The sequence below is a fragment of the Oryctolagus cuniculus genome, chromosome 8 (assembly GCF_051225735.1).
Source record: "Oryctolagus cuniculus isolate XC-2025 breed Fujian yellow rabbit chromosome 8, ASM5122573v1, whole genome shotgun sequence".
In the NCBI taxonomy this organism is placed as follows: domain Eukaryota; kingdom Metazoa; phylum Chordata; class Mammalia; order Lagomorpha; family Leporidae; genus Oryctolagus; species Oryctolagus cuniculus.
In genome coordinates this window covers 110,568,081-110,580,161 of record NC_142874.1, presented here as the reverse complement: position 1 = coordinate 110,580,161, position 12,081 = coordinate 110,568,081, and the positions used below count along the sequence as shown (strand labels likewise).

General features: G+C 39.6%; 1 protein-coding gene across 5 annotated transcripts in view; it reads right to left on the bottom strand.

The window, feature by feature from the left end:
- ARHGAP24 (Rho GTPase activating protein 24) overlaps window positions 1-12,081 on the bottom strand; it is an 867,261-nt gene that overhangs the window by 242,355 nt on the left and 612,825 nt on the right. The window contains exon 1 of one of the 5 annotated variants that reach the window (XM_089303133.1): window positions 5,608-5,733. The exons of the other annotated variants lie outside the window; for them this stretch is intronic. Coding sequence (XP_089159259.1) covers window positions 5,608-5,686 — 79 coding nt within the window. The 5' untranslated portion in view covers window positions 5,687-5,733. Of the gene's footprint in view, window positions 1-5,607; window positions 5,734-12,081 lie in introns of those variants that run through there. 5 annotated transcript variants of the gene reach the window in all.

The following is a 12,081-nucleotide window of genomic DNA, read 5'->3' as shown; positions in this document are numbered from 1 at the left end:
TTACTTAATTTTTTAGGATTGGGGGATATCTGTTGTATCACACGGAAATTAAAACATTCAGTTACTGATGAAACAATTTTAATGATAAGAAAAACAATGGTTTTTTAAGACTTCCAATAATACAAATATGAAGAATAAGTAGGCATTTCATTTTTTTTGGTGTGGGGAAAAAAGTATCAGGAATAAAATGTATTCATTTTATTTCATTTTCTATGGGGAAAAGTAGTATCAGGAATAGAATGCCAAATCATATTGTGCTTAATAATGTTTAAATATTCACATTTGGCTCCCCAAACACACTGAGGCTCAAACTTCCTGAGTTTGTATAAAGAAAGGTTCCTCCCAGAATTGTTAAGTTGCTCCCCACACTGTCATTTTTCACAGTGAAATAGGGGATCCACATTTAAGAGACAGAATGTTGGAAATGAAAACGGAAGCACCTCCCTGGACTAAAATTTTTGACAAGTTCCTAGACACATGGGCATATTTCTCAAAATAATGAAAACAAACCGTCCATCAATACAGGAATATTGGATTGACCCCAATCTTCGATTTCAGCAAATACAAGGAAGCTGCACTTTTTCCTCATATTATATTGATGTCTTTTAAAATACAAAAGTGATATACAGTAAGTCCATAGGATTATAACGTAAGAGTTTGACTTTCCTACCCTCTCAATCTACACCAATACTCTTTTTAAAAAGATTTATTTATTTATTTTGAAAGTCAGAATAACAGAGAGTGGGAGAGACAGAGATAGAGAGATCTCCCATCCACTGGTCCACTCCCTAACTGGCTGCAATGGCTGGATCTGGGCCAATCTGAAGCCAAGAGCCCAGAACTTCTTTTGGGTCTCCCACATAGGTGGCAGCAAACCAAGCACTTGGGCCATCTTCTGCTGCTTTTTCCAGGCCACTAGCAGGGAGCAGCCGGGACACAAACTGGTGCCCATATTGTTTGCCAGCGTCATAGGCGGCTGCTTTACCCCCTGTGCTGCAACTTTGGCCTCACACCAATACTATTTTTAAAAATTAACCACTAGCAACAGTTTGCTGTGCATCCATCCAGATTATCTGTCTAGTTATATCTGTCCACATATTTGTATACTTATGCATACATAAATATATATATATACTAAAAGTGTGTTTTTGGCAAAGAAAACACTATCTAAAAGACAAACAAGCAAGCGAGATAATAGATGTGTCCTTTTTCTCCATCAAAAAGAAAGTCTCTGCCCTCCATTCTTAAATCCTTGGATGCATCTGTACAATGTATCGGGTAGCTAAGAAGAATAAGAGCAATGATATCTTACTGGTAGTCAAGATGTGTAGGAAAAACGAGTTCCTAACAAAGGTTTAGTTAAAGAGTTGAGTGAAAGGTTAAATCACATCAGTGACACTGACCTGATCAATGTGGGCAATGCTGCCAGGAAATAACCATACATAAACTGACCCCCTACCTCATTCCTCATTTTTTTTTTTTTAATTTTGACAGAGTTAGACAGTGAGCTAGAGAGAGAGAAAGAGAAAGGTCTTCCTTCTGTTGATTCCTTCCCCAAATGGCCACTATGGTCGGCGCTGCACCAATCCGAAGCCAGGAGCCTGGTACTTCCTCCTGGTCTCCCATACGGGTGCAGGGCCCAAGCACTTGGGCCACAGCAGAGAGCTAGAATGGAAGGGGAGCCGCCAGGACTAGAACCCAGTGCCCCAACCAGGACTAGAACCCGGCGTCCATATGGGATGCCGGCGCTGCAGGCAGAGGATTAACCAAGAGCCACGGTGCCGGCCCCTGCGTTCCTCATTTTATCATGTTTTGTTGAATGTCTTTTTTAATAAATCACTAAATTTGCATAAATTCATGTCTGCTTCAAATGTGAAAATACCCTATTTTCATCATCACTGCAGGACCACCAAGCAATAAAAAGCCTAACCTTGAACAGACACCCTCCCCTGATCCTTCATCATAAACTGGGCTCTGTAGTGTGTCTCTCATCATGTTAATCAGTGCTTTGTAGGGTCTGTTAATCCCGGTGTCTTTGTTGAATTTACAGTGTCTGAGATTAAAAGATGTTAATCTGTTTTATGTGAGTTTAATTCTGAGGCCCAGTAGGAGGCCCGGGAAGGCAGAGGAGACATTTTTCCTCTCCTATGCTGCATGGATCACATCTTGGGGTTGTGACTTTTAGTGTTTCTTTATTCTAATTTACTTGTTAGCAGCCACAGCTACGCGGTTGTATTCAATGCTGGATTTGTCTCTTCAACGCAGAAGCACTTTTGTCCCTGGGGTTTTATCACTCTGTCTTTGAGCTCAAGTACACTGGATTCACGGTTTCCCAACGTTCTTCCATAATGCATAGCAACGGGTGCTTGGGGAGGACTTGAGGTTGCCGTCTCACTTTACCCAGCTGTAGATTCTTTTTAGTTTATATACACTAGGGTATCCTGATTTGTTCTTACTTTTCTTTCTTTGTCTTTTAATTATTTTGCCTGTATTGTGATTATTTTGCTGCAGCACGTTTGCAAGCTGTCATGCCAATTCATTTCACTTTGCTCAGGGATAACCAAGCAGCTGCATCTAAACAGTGGATGCTCTCTGGGACTGTGAGTGTGAACCTCTGTGGCACCTTTCCCACCTTGGAAGCACACTGTTTATCTTTTCCTCAGAGAGAAGGTGATTCTTCAGGACTTGCAACATTTCTTTGGCTGTACACTCAGAATGTCTCAAGATTTTCAAGTTCAGAGCCAATCTTTCCCTCAACAGCCATTTCCAAGGGCCAAATTATAAACAAAAGTTAGTATTGGTGCCTCATAACAACATGTGCCCTGTCTCCCAGGTCACACATCATCTGTCAGATAAAGAGCCCAATAGAGTTTACCTGCAACCTGGGATCAGTTTGAGAAGAGCTTCTCTCATTCTCTCTATAATCATATTTGACACTTGCTAACATCAACAAGGAAGTACTTACTACTACCCTAACTGAAATATGCTACAAAAATTTAACATTTTTAATAACTTGCCCTCCTTTGGCAACCTACGACCCAAAGAACAGGTGTCATTTTCTTCTTTCTCCCTTCCAGGTATTAAGGTTGGTTTTGTTATTAGTAGCTGTTGGGAGTCAGTTCAAATCTCCAGTGCTTTTTGGTATATTCAGACATGGCTTCTTCTTCTTCTACAGGAAACTCATAAACTATGTTGTTCGAGGGTGTGCAAATAACGGCGATGAAACATTCACATGTGAACATGTGCTATATATGTGTGTGTGCATGTGTACCATCACAGCATATCCATAACATATTTTACCTCTAAAAAATAAATAGCTGAACTTAAAAGTGGCCAGTTGGGAGAAACACAGTCTAGAAAAATGTTTCCATTCACTTTCACTCAAAACCAAAATATTAAGACATCATTATTACCTGAAGACTTACACTAGTAAGGACAACCTCACACTGTTTATACCTGTTAGATTTTATAAGAAAGTTTCTGTCTGACTTTGAGAAGCAGAAAGGCGAGCCCAGTTTTGCTTGTTGTTTTTAGGGTAGAACTAATGCATGGCCCTAGTGATTTATTCTCTAGTGGGGAGCACTGAGCATGAGAGGGGAATTTTGAATTCCCTCTTATATATGCTTTCAACATAGGAGAGTTTTTCCCTGTTTTTCACATTTTATGTTTCATTGTTCATTGTCTTTGGTTTCCAAAGAACAAGTATGCATTCTGCCAATAGATGGAGCCATATTAGTCTTTAATATGCATAAAAATCACCTGGGAATTTACCTAAGCATATAGATTCTGATTCTGTTGCTAGGGGGTGGGGGATGGAGATCCTTGAATTTGAATTTTGAACAAGTTCCCAGGTGGAAAGGTTATCTTTTGGGTGGCAAGCATCTGGGCACTACATGCTTAAAAAGAATCGTTCAAATGTTAAGGACCTAGAAGAGCTGTGTCAGCTGAAGAGTAAGGAGTTCTTTCAATGTGTTACATCACAACCTACACAACTATGTATGAACAGACAACTCTGGAGTCTTTTTCCAGTACTTTTCTTAGTCCTATTTGCCTTATCTTTGGTGTGAATGTGTCTGTCTCTGACTCCCCATCCCCACCCGTCTCCTCAGCTTCCTTCTTCTAAATATAACAGGATGATTGAATCATGGTATTCAGAATTCAGAGGCCCATGTATTATTATTATATCCTTTCTCAAAGGGCTTTAAGTATTTTGATTTTACATTACTTGGTTGATGTTGATTTAGGCTCAATACAGATGATGAATTACAAGAACTTTGGTCCAATGATTAAGTGCAACGGATAAACATTTTAAAATTTTTTCACATTATAATTCATAAAGGCAGAAATAAATTCATGAAGGCAAAACACTAGAACAACAAAAGAAATCCAAACAAACAAACAAACAAAAAGCTCTATGCAAGTTGGGGTAAATTTACTTCTGTCTTGCTTGCACTTTGTCATTGCCAAGGAACAATGCTGCATGTGAGTTTTTATGTGCTGAAAGAGCACGTGGCCGTGTACTGAGTGTGCTTGTCATCTGAACAGTTGATCTCTGTATTTGAAACCTACAATTACAGAGTTTTCTATTCAGTTTCATGATAAACACTCCTATCCATCTTACTATCTATCCCCACTGTCTCCCATAGCTACCTTGTACTTTTTGTTCCTCTGTAACTATGAATCAGTAGTAATTTCTTCACTTAATTATATTCTTTCTTAATATATCAGAAGCTTGGTAATAAAAAAAAATCATAGCTTTTATTTAAATTTCTGTTGTGCTAGGAGACGTCGGGGTACATATAAACACTTTTCATGCTGAAGATTTTTTCTATCCCTCACCACAAATATTTTTATATACATACTTTAGTAAATCTCCTCACCTTTTTTCCCTTGTGCTTAATTACTAAAAATTAATTATTCATCCTGACTCCATAGATTGTCCTACATGCTCTAAACTTAGTCCACAAATCAATGAAAACAAAAGCGCTATCATTCCACTCACAGGCATGTTCTCATATTCCACTCACAGTACAATCCGATTCACACATCAGAAATGGGATGATTCTCAAGTTAAGTTAAAAAGCACAGTTTTAAGCTTTGGCTACTATTCACTAAGCTCTTTTTCTAGACTGTGTAGTGTATTAAATTTGAGTTAACTATCACTTAAACATTAGCTTCTTTTTTTTCGTGTATTTTTTTAACTTTTATTTAATGAATATAAATTTGCAAAGTACAGCTTATGGATTACAATGCCCCCTGCCCCATAAACATTAGCTTCTTAGAATTAAAACTTAAGGTTGATTCCTCTGGCAAGTCACCCACTTTAAACGGCTAAACAAATGTTCCATTCCCATTGTATGGCGCCAGATACAGATAAACCCTTTTAAAGGTAATCAGTGTTTGGGCCAACAGACAAAAATCTCTAGTTTTCTCAAGATAAAATGTGCCTTTCACAGGGCAGGGGGCATACCTGTACTGGTTTGTTTAAACATAAACACTGGTACAAGTTGCTTAAGCTTTCTGAATTGAAAACACTAATGAGGAGCTATATAACAAGAGATCATTGATAATGACTAGAACAGAAAAGGAGATTTACATACGCCTTACCAAAATTGCTCATATAAAAAGGCCTCCAACCTTGTGAGCACTCAGAAAGTACTTTCTCAGCCAAATAGCTTTTGTTCATAAGACAGACCAAAAGTAAGAAAATGTCCTTGGTTTCTCCACTGTGTTCACTGCTGGTTAAAAAAAAAAAAAAAAAATTACTAAGGAGGCTGGTGAAAGGGGAAGGAATATACCTCCTGATTCTGTAAACAGCTCGACACTAACAAAATCTCAGCTCTCGCTTCTCAATCAATACCAAGCTCCGTGGTTAAAAGAGCTGCATCAAACCAGTGTTTCATCTGGTTAATGATATCAATAAAGGTTATCTCTACAAAGAATGAAAAGGTCACTAATCAACCTGCAGACTCTGTCCCATTATTATTGCTTGGGAATGCATTTCATTGATCGCCTAAGTATTCTGTGTAGGATCTCTTCCCTTCTACTGCATTGATTATATTAGGCAAGAACAAGAATGTACTGTTTCCATACAAGAGCCTTTTCTCTGGAGTTGATAGGAAAGCAGGTCCCTTCAACACATCTCTTTATGATAGGGAATTTAAATTAAGCATGAAGTACGAAAAACAAAAGAAACATTACAGAAATGAAAATTTGGCTTGGCTGTTTAACTGTCAGTAAGTTCCTCCAGAAACCCTCAGTATTGTTGGTAAACTCTTTGACGTTTGGCATAACAAGTGATGCTGGGTTTTACTATTACTTGTAAGTTTGTAAATCTACTTTCTCATAGACCTTAACATTTCTTAGGAGACACAGAACATAAGCATTAAAAATACAGTTGATATGTGCACTGATATGGCCAGCACCACAGCTCACTAGGCTAATCCTCCGCCTGCAGTGCCGGCACCCCAGGTTCTAGTCCCGGTTGGGGCGCCTGATTCTGTCCCGGTTGCTCCTCTTCCAGGCCAGCTCTCTGCTGTGGCCCGGGAAGGCAGTGGAGGATGGCCCAAGTCCTTGGGCCCCGCACCCGCATGGGAGACCAGGCGGAAGCACCTGGCTACTGGCTTCGGATCATCACAGCACATTGGCCGCAGCACGCCGGCCATAGCGGCCATTTGGGGGGTGAACCAACAGAAGGAATACCTATCTCTCTGTCTCTCTCTCACTGTTTAACTCTGCCTGTCCAAAAAAAAAAAAAAATACAGTTGATATGTGCACTGATATGGAAAATGTAGGAAGCTGGTTTTTGGATTTTATGTACAATGTTAATGTAAATATCAATCCTGTTTATTGCCGCTCTTGCAAAGGCCTTTAGTGTGGAAGACTAGCTGCCTTATGCTTGGTAAGAAACTAAACATGTTTGATGGCTTATATGATACTTTATGAAGGACATCATAGATTTCTGAAAGCTTAAAGTGTCACTCTATCAGTGGTAATATTTCAGGAAAGTAACAAAGGAGTATCTAAAATATGCTCACTCTTCAAATTAAAAATTTAACCAATACAGAGACATATCATGAGACTAACAATTTTCCTAATTCTGGACACAATTTTTGCACCTTGAGGACTCTGGCTCCTCTTGGTTCTCCCACCATCCCCTGCCTGTTGTCATTGGTCACCCAGCCCAAGGGGCTACAGTTATACCTGTGGCATTGGACTGGATCTAATGGCTTTTCTGTAAGTTGCCAAACCAACAGGTTTTATCGCCTGGAAAATACAAGAAACAGCTACTTATGTGAACGCCTCAGACACCCTAGTTAATCATTCTTGCATATAGCATTAAACAGGATACCATTCTGGCTTTTTGCATTCAGTTTTGTGCTTAATATAAGAAAATAAAGGTCTGGCTACCATAGCAGGTTGTCAATGATTTATCACAAACTATTGCAATATACGTACTTTTTCAGAGTTAAATAATGACATCAAATCATTGTACTTGGAATATTAACTCCAAAAACAAAAATAGAATACAAAAATCTATTAGTGGATATATATTCAAAATATTGATGTAATGTTTGCAAGAACCACAAATGATACTCTTGGGAATGTTTTATTTTAGATATTAATAAGAAAACAGTAGTCCCAAAGAAGACTTAAGCTACTATATCATTAAATTTTAAACATGAACTTTAAAAAAAATCATATGTACTCCATCTGATACACTGTCATCTTGTTTCCCTTTTCCTCAAAAAGTAAAAAAGAGATCTCTTAATGTGTTCTTCACATTTACATTAAAGCAATGGTAGAGAGTAAATCTCTTTCTTTTAGGCACATAAGAATCCATTCGGGTGGATATTTGGTACAGCAGTTAAATGGTGCTTGAGACATCTGCATTCCATACCAGACTGCCTGGGTCGCAGCCCAGTTCCACTGCTCATTCCAGCTTCCTGCTAATGCACACTCCGGGAGGCACCAGGTGTTGGGTCACATACTTGGAGTCCTGTCACCCATGTGAGAGATCCAGGCTGGATTCCAGGCTCCTGGTTTAGGCTTGACCCAGCCGTGGTTGGTGCAGGCATTTGGACAGTGAGCCAGTATATGGAGTCCCTCTGTCTGCATGTCTGTCTGTCTCTTTCTCGGTCTCTCTGCATTTAAATAAAACTAAGGATAAGCCCTTGCATTAGTGCGCCTGCTGTTAAGGAGCTTGTGGCTGGGCAGGCAGGCAATTGGCAGGGTGGGGCAGGAGGGGTTACTTTTTTTTCTTTTAACTTTTTGGTCTCCCTCATTTTCTTTCTTTTTTTTCCTTTTTTTTTTTTTTTTTTTTTTTTTGACAAGCAGAGTGGATAGTAGAGAGAGAGACAGAGAGAAAGGTCTTCCCTTTGCCGTTGGCTCACCCTCCAATGGCCGCCACGGCTGGCGCACTGCGGCCGGCGCACCGCGCTGATCTGATGGCAGGAGCCAGGTGCTTCTCCTGGTCTCCCATGGGGTGCAGGGCCCAAGCACTTGGGCCATCCTCCACTGCACTCCCAGGCCACAGCAGAGAGCTGGCCTGGAAGAGGGGCTACCGGGACAGAATCCGGCGCCCTGACCGGGACTAGAACCTGGTGTGCTGGCGCCGCTAGGTGGAGGATCAGCCTATTGAGCCGCGGCGCCGACCCCTCATTTTCTTAATTTTTAAAAATTGAGGTAATATCTATCTCACATATCTGGTTTAAGGAGTAATTGAGATAAAATATGCAAATTGCTTAACACAGTCACTTTTTTAGAAATCATAGTCATGTTAATAGCAGTGTAAGTTCCTTTAGGTTAATTCAGTGTGGCACAGAGTAGGCTGCTAACACAGGAAGGCTGGAGGCCAGGCAAGTATTTTCTCTCTCCTGGATCCTCCTTGTGACCCCCTTTTTGCCTTTCTTTTCCTCCCCATTCTCAAGCAAAAACTACCATATGATTTTCTGAACATGAGACAATGCTCAAACACACAAATATTATTGTGCAAATGCAGGAGCACACTGTAGTTTTTGAGGGGTTTTCCATAAAGTAGAATAAAAAAAAATGTTAAAGATACTGCTAATTCTGGGTGTTACGGTTTTGTACTTGGATGCCATTTTGAGCAAATCATCCCTTCTTAAATACTGTTCTCTGTTCATCCATAGCCATATGCTGCTTCAGATAGAAAACTAAACTCAACAGAATACTGAAGGATGTGTTCGCTGGAGGGATGGATTTAGACTCACTAGTGGTGCAATTCCACCATGGCCACAGGCCAACTGGCTTGTTCTTGAAAAGACAACATACAGGCTCGGAGACATAAACAGGAACTTTGGGGAAGAAACAGAGTAACACTGTTGATCATAATACAGTGGTTACTATGGATTCCGGCTTCCTTCTCTCTGCAAACACCTTCAACACACTGATTGGTTCACAGAAGGTTAAACTCTCCCCAGGAAAAGGATAGCCTGTATCCGGAAGGTGAAAACATCTACAGTGCTGAAATGAAAAAGGTCACCTTCTCCCCACAAAGTGACTGTGGTTAACAATAATGTGTTGCATATTTCAAAATCACCAGAAGACTTTTTAATGTTCTTTCCACAAAGAAATGATCAATGTTTAAGGTGATGGATATGTCAATTTCCCTGATTTGATCATCACACGATGTATGCATGTTTTGAAACATCACTTGTACCCCCATACCTATGTACAGTTGTTTTGTGTTAATTGAAAATAAAATACCTTCCCTCAAGCCTTTTATCAGTCTATTCAGGTTTTTTATATATTTCCAACCAGTTTTCTTCTAAATCCTTTTTTCAGTTTTATCTTGCTTGTAACTCCAGCTTAGAGGAACCAACAGGGGAATTCCATCCTATAAACAACAGGCCAGTAAAGATCAGCCTGCTCTGAGTGGGGCTCTTTCAGATGGACACAAGTGATTGATGGGAGATGAGCCTGGGAGAGGAGAGCATGCCCAGCGACTGACAGATTCTCAGCCCTCAGTGAGACTACAGAGCAGTCACCACATCCTCTGAGAAGTAGCTCTGCAAGTGTGCCGGCTGCTCGCCTAAGACTGGGGTGCATATTTCTGCAACTTTGCTGAAACCTGGAATAACAGGAGAGAATCACAGGAGGAAGAAGTGCGGCTCTCCCCGCACTGGGATCTGAAGCTCTACTTGCAGAAGTAATTACAGCCTATTCACCACCACAAAGGGAGGACTCCTCCCTCCTGTAATAATGAGACTAACATTTTCCTCATCACCAGGTTTTCATTTGTCCCGTCAGCAGTGCAACGCCTGCAGAGGTCTCATTACTGTTGTTTTCCATGTTTTTGTTTTCCATTATTGATAAACTCTAGGCAGACTCACGCATGTCTGAAAACAGACAGCTAAGAAAACTTTTTCAGAGAGCAACCGGAATATAACCCACCTGCATCTGTCAAATTGCAAAGCAGAAAACGTACCTGAGACGAAGGCAGGCTGTTCAATTTGTGAACTACTTGGGGCAAGTCAGATCTCCTCTGAATCCAATTTGTAAGAACGGCTAATGGGAAAGGACTTGAGCTCGGCCAAGCTCTGTCCTTCTTGGCTCCAAGGCCTCTGTTCTTCCTGCATTTCATTATGAAAGCAGTTATAGTCCAATGCACATCATATGGTAATGATTTAATTGGCTCCATGTCTTGCTCCAAAGGTAAGTGTCACAGCCTGTCTGGTCCTTGTCCCCATATTTCTTCTTTAGAAGCAGATGACTTGACTAGCAGAAACAGACTGTCATTTCTATAGCTATATGGGATGCTTAATGCTAAAGTTAAAGAAAAACTCAGATGGAAATTCTAAGTTTCTTAACCTCGGTCTATAAAATCCTACTGGAGAAAAAAAAAAAAAGATGGCATTTCATATGGTTGAATCATTTATCAACAAGGGATACAAAACCAAAACCCATAATGTGGTCAGTCAGAAAGTATTTTTCAGACTTTGATGCACAGTGCTATCTAGTGCCCTGGCTCGTTAGCACATAGTAAGTTGTTGCATTCTATGAGGGGACCCCAAAAGGTTTGTAGAAAATGGAATTAAAAGATAAGTTTATTTGGATGCTAACAAGTTTTTAAATCCCTGCCTATGAAAATCAGAAAAATCTTCAAAAACTTCATGGAAAACATGTATTATGACAATATCATACATGGATTTCATTTTTTGCAAATAAATGTATCTTCTAATTCTATTTTTCATGAATGCTTTGAAGTACCCTCGTATTTTATCATCTTACAGAATATTCAACTAATACAATGCTGAATCGGTTAAATTTGACTTGACTTCAGTCAGTCCAAGGTTTAATTAACTTTTGTTTTTTATTATTTGAAATGAAAATCATATGTATCCTCATTGAAATAAGCTTATGATATTTAATTTAAAAATAAATTGAATTAAATATGCTAACATGTAACTCAATAAATCTGAATTTTTTCAGAAGAAAAAATAAAAAAGGAATGTTTATTTTAACTTTACTGAGTAAAGTAAAAATACCACAGCTCCATGTAACCCTTTGGATCTCTGCATTAACAAGATATACTTTTCCTTTGTCTTTAACTCTTCCTGTTTCCATCTTTGAGTTATTCTATGGAGACTTGAAAACAGACATGGATTCCTTCAGTCCCATTTTAACTGGCTGTGATACAAAAGGGTGTTTTAAAAATGTACTTATTTATTTTCATTTCATTTGAAAGGCAGAGCGAAAGAAAGGGGGAGAAAGAAAAAGATCTTCTATTCACTGTTGTCAGTCCTCGAAATTCCTACAAAAATTAGGGCTGGGCAAGGATGAAATCAGGAGCCTGGAATTCAATCCAGGACTCCTCCCATGGTGGGAGGGACCAAATCACTTGACTATCATTTGCTAGTTCTCAGGGTATGCATTAGCAGAAAGCTGGAACTGGAAGTAGAGATAGAACTTGAAACCAAGCATTCTAATATAGGATATAGACTTCCAAGCAGCGATTTAACCACTGCACCAAACACCTGCTTCATGCAAGCTTTTTGAAGACAAAACATTTTCCTCATTCTAAGACTTGATAAAGCATATACAGAGTTTCAAGTGAAC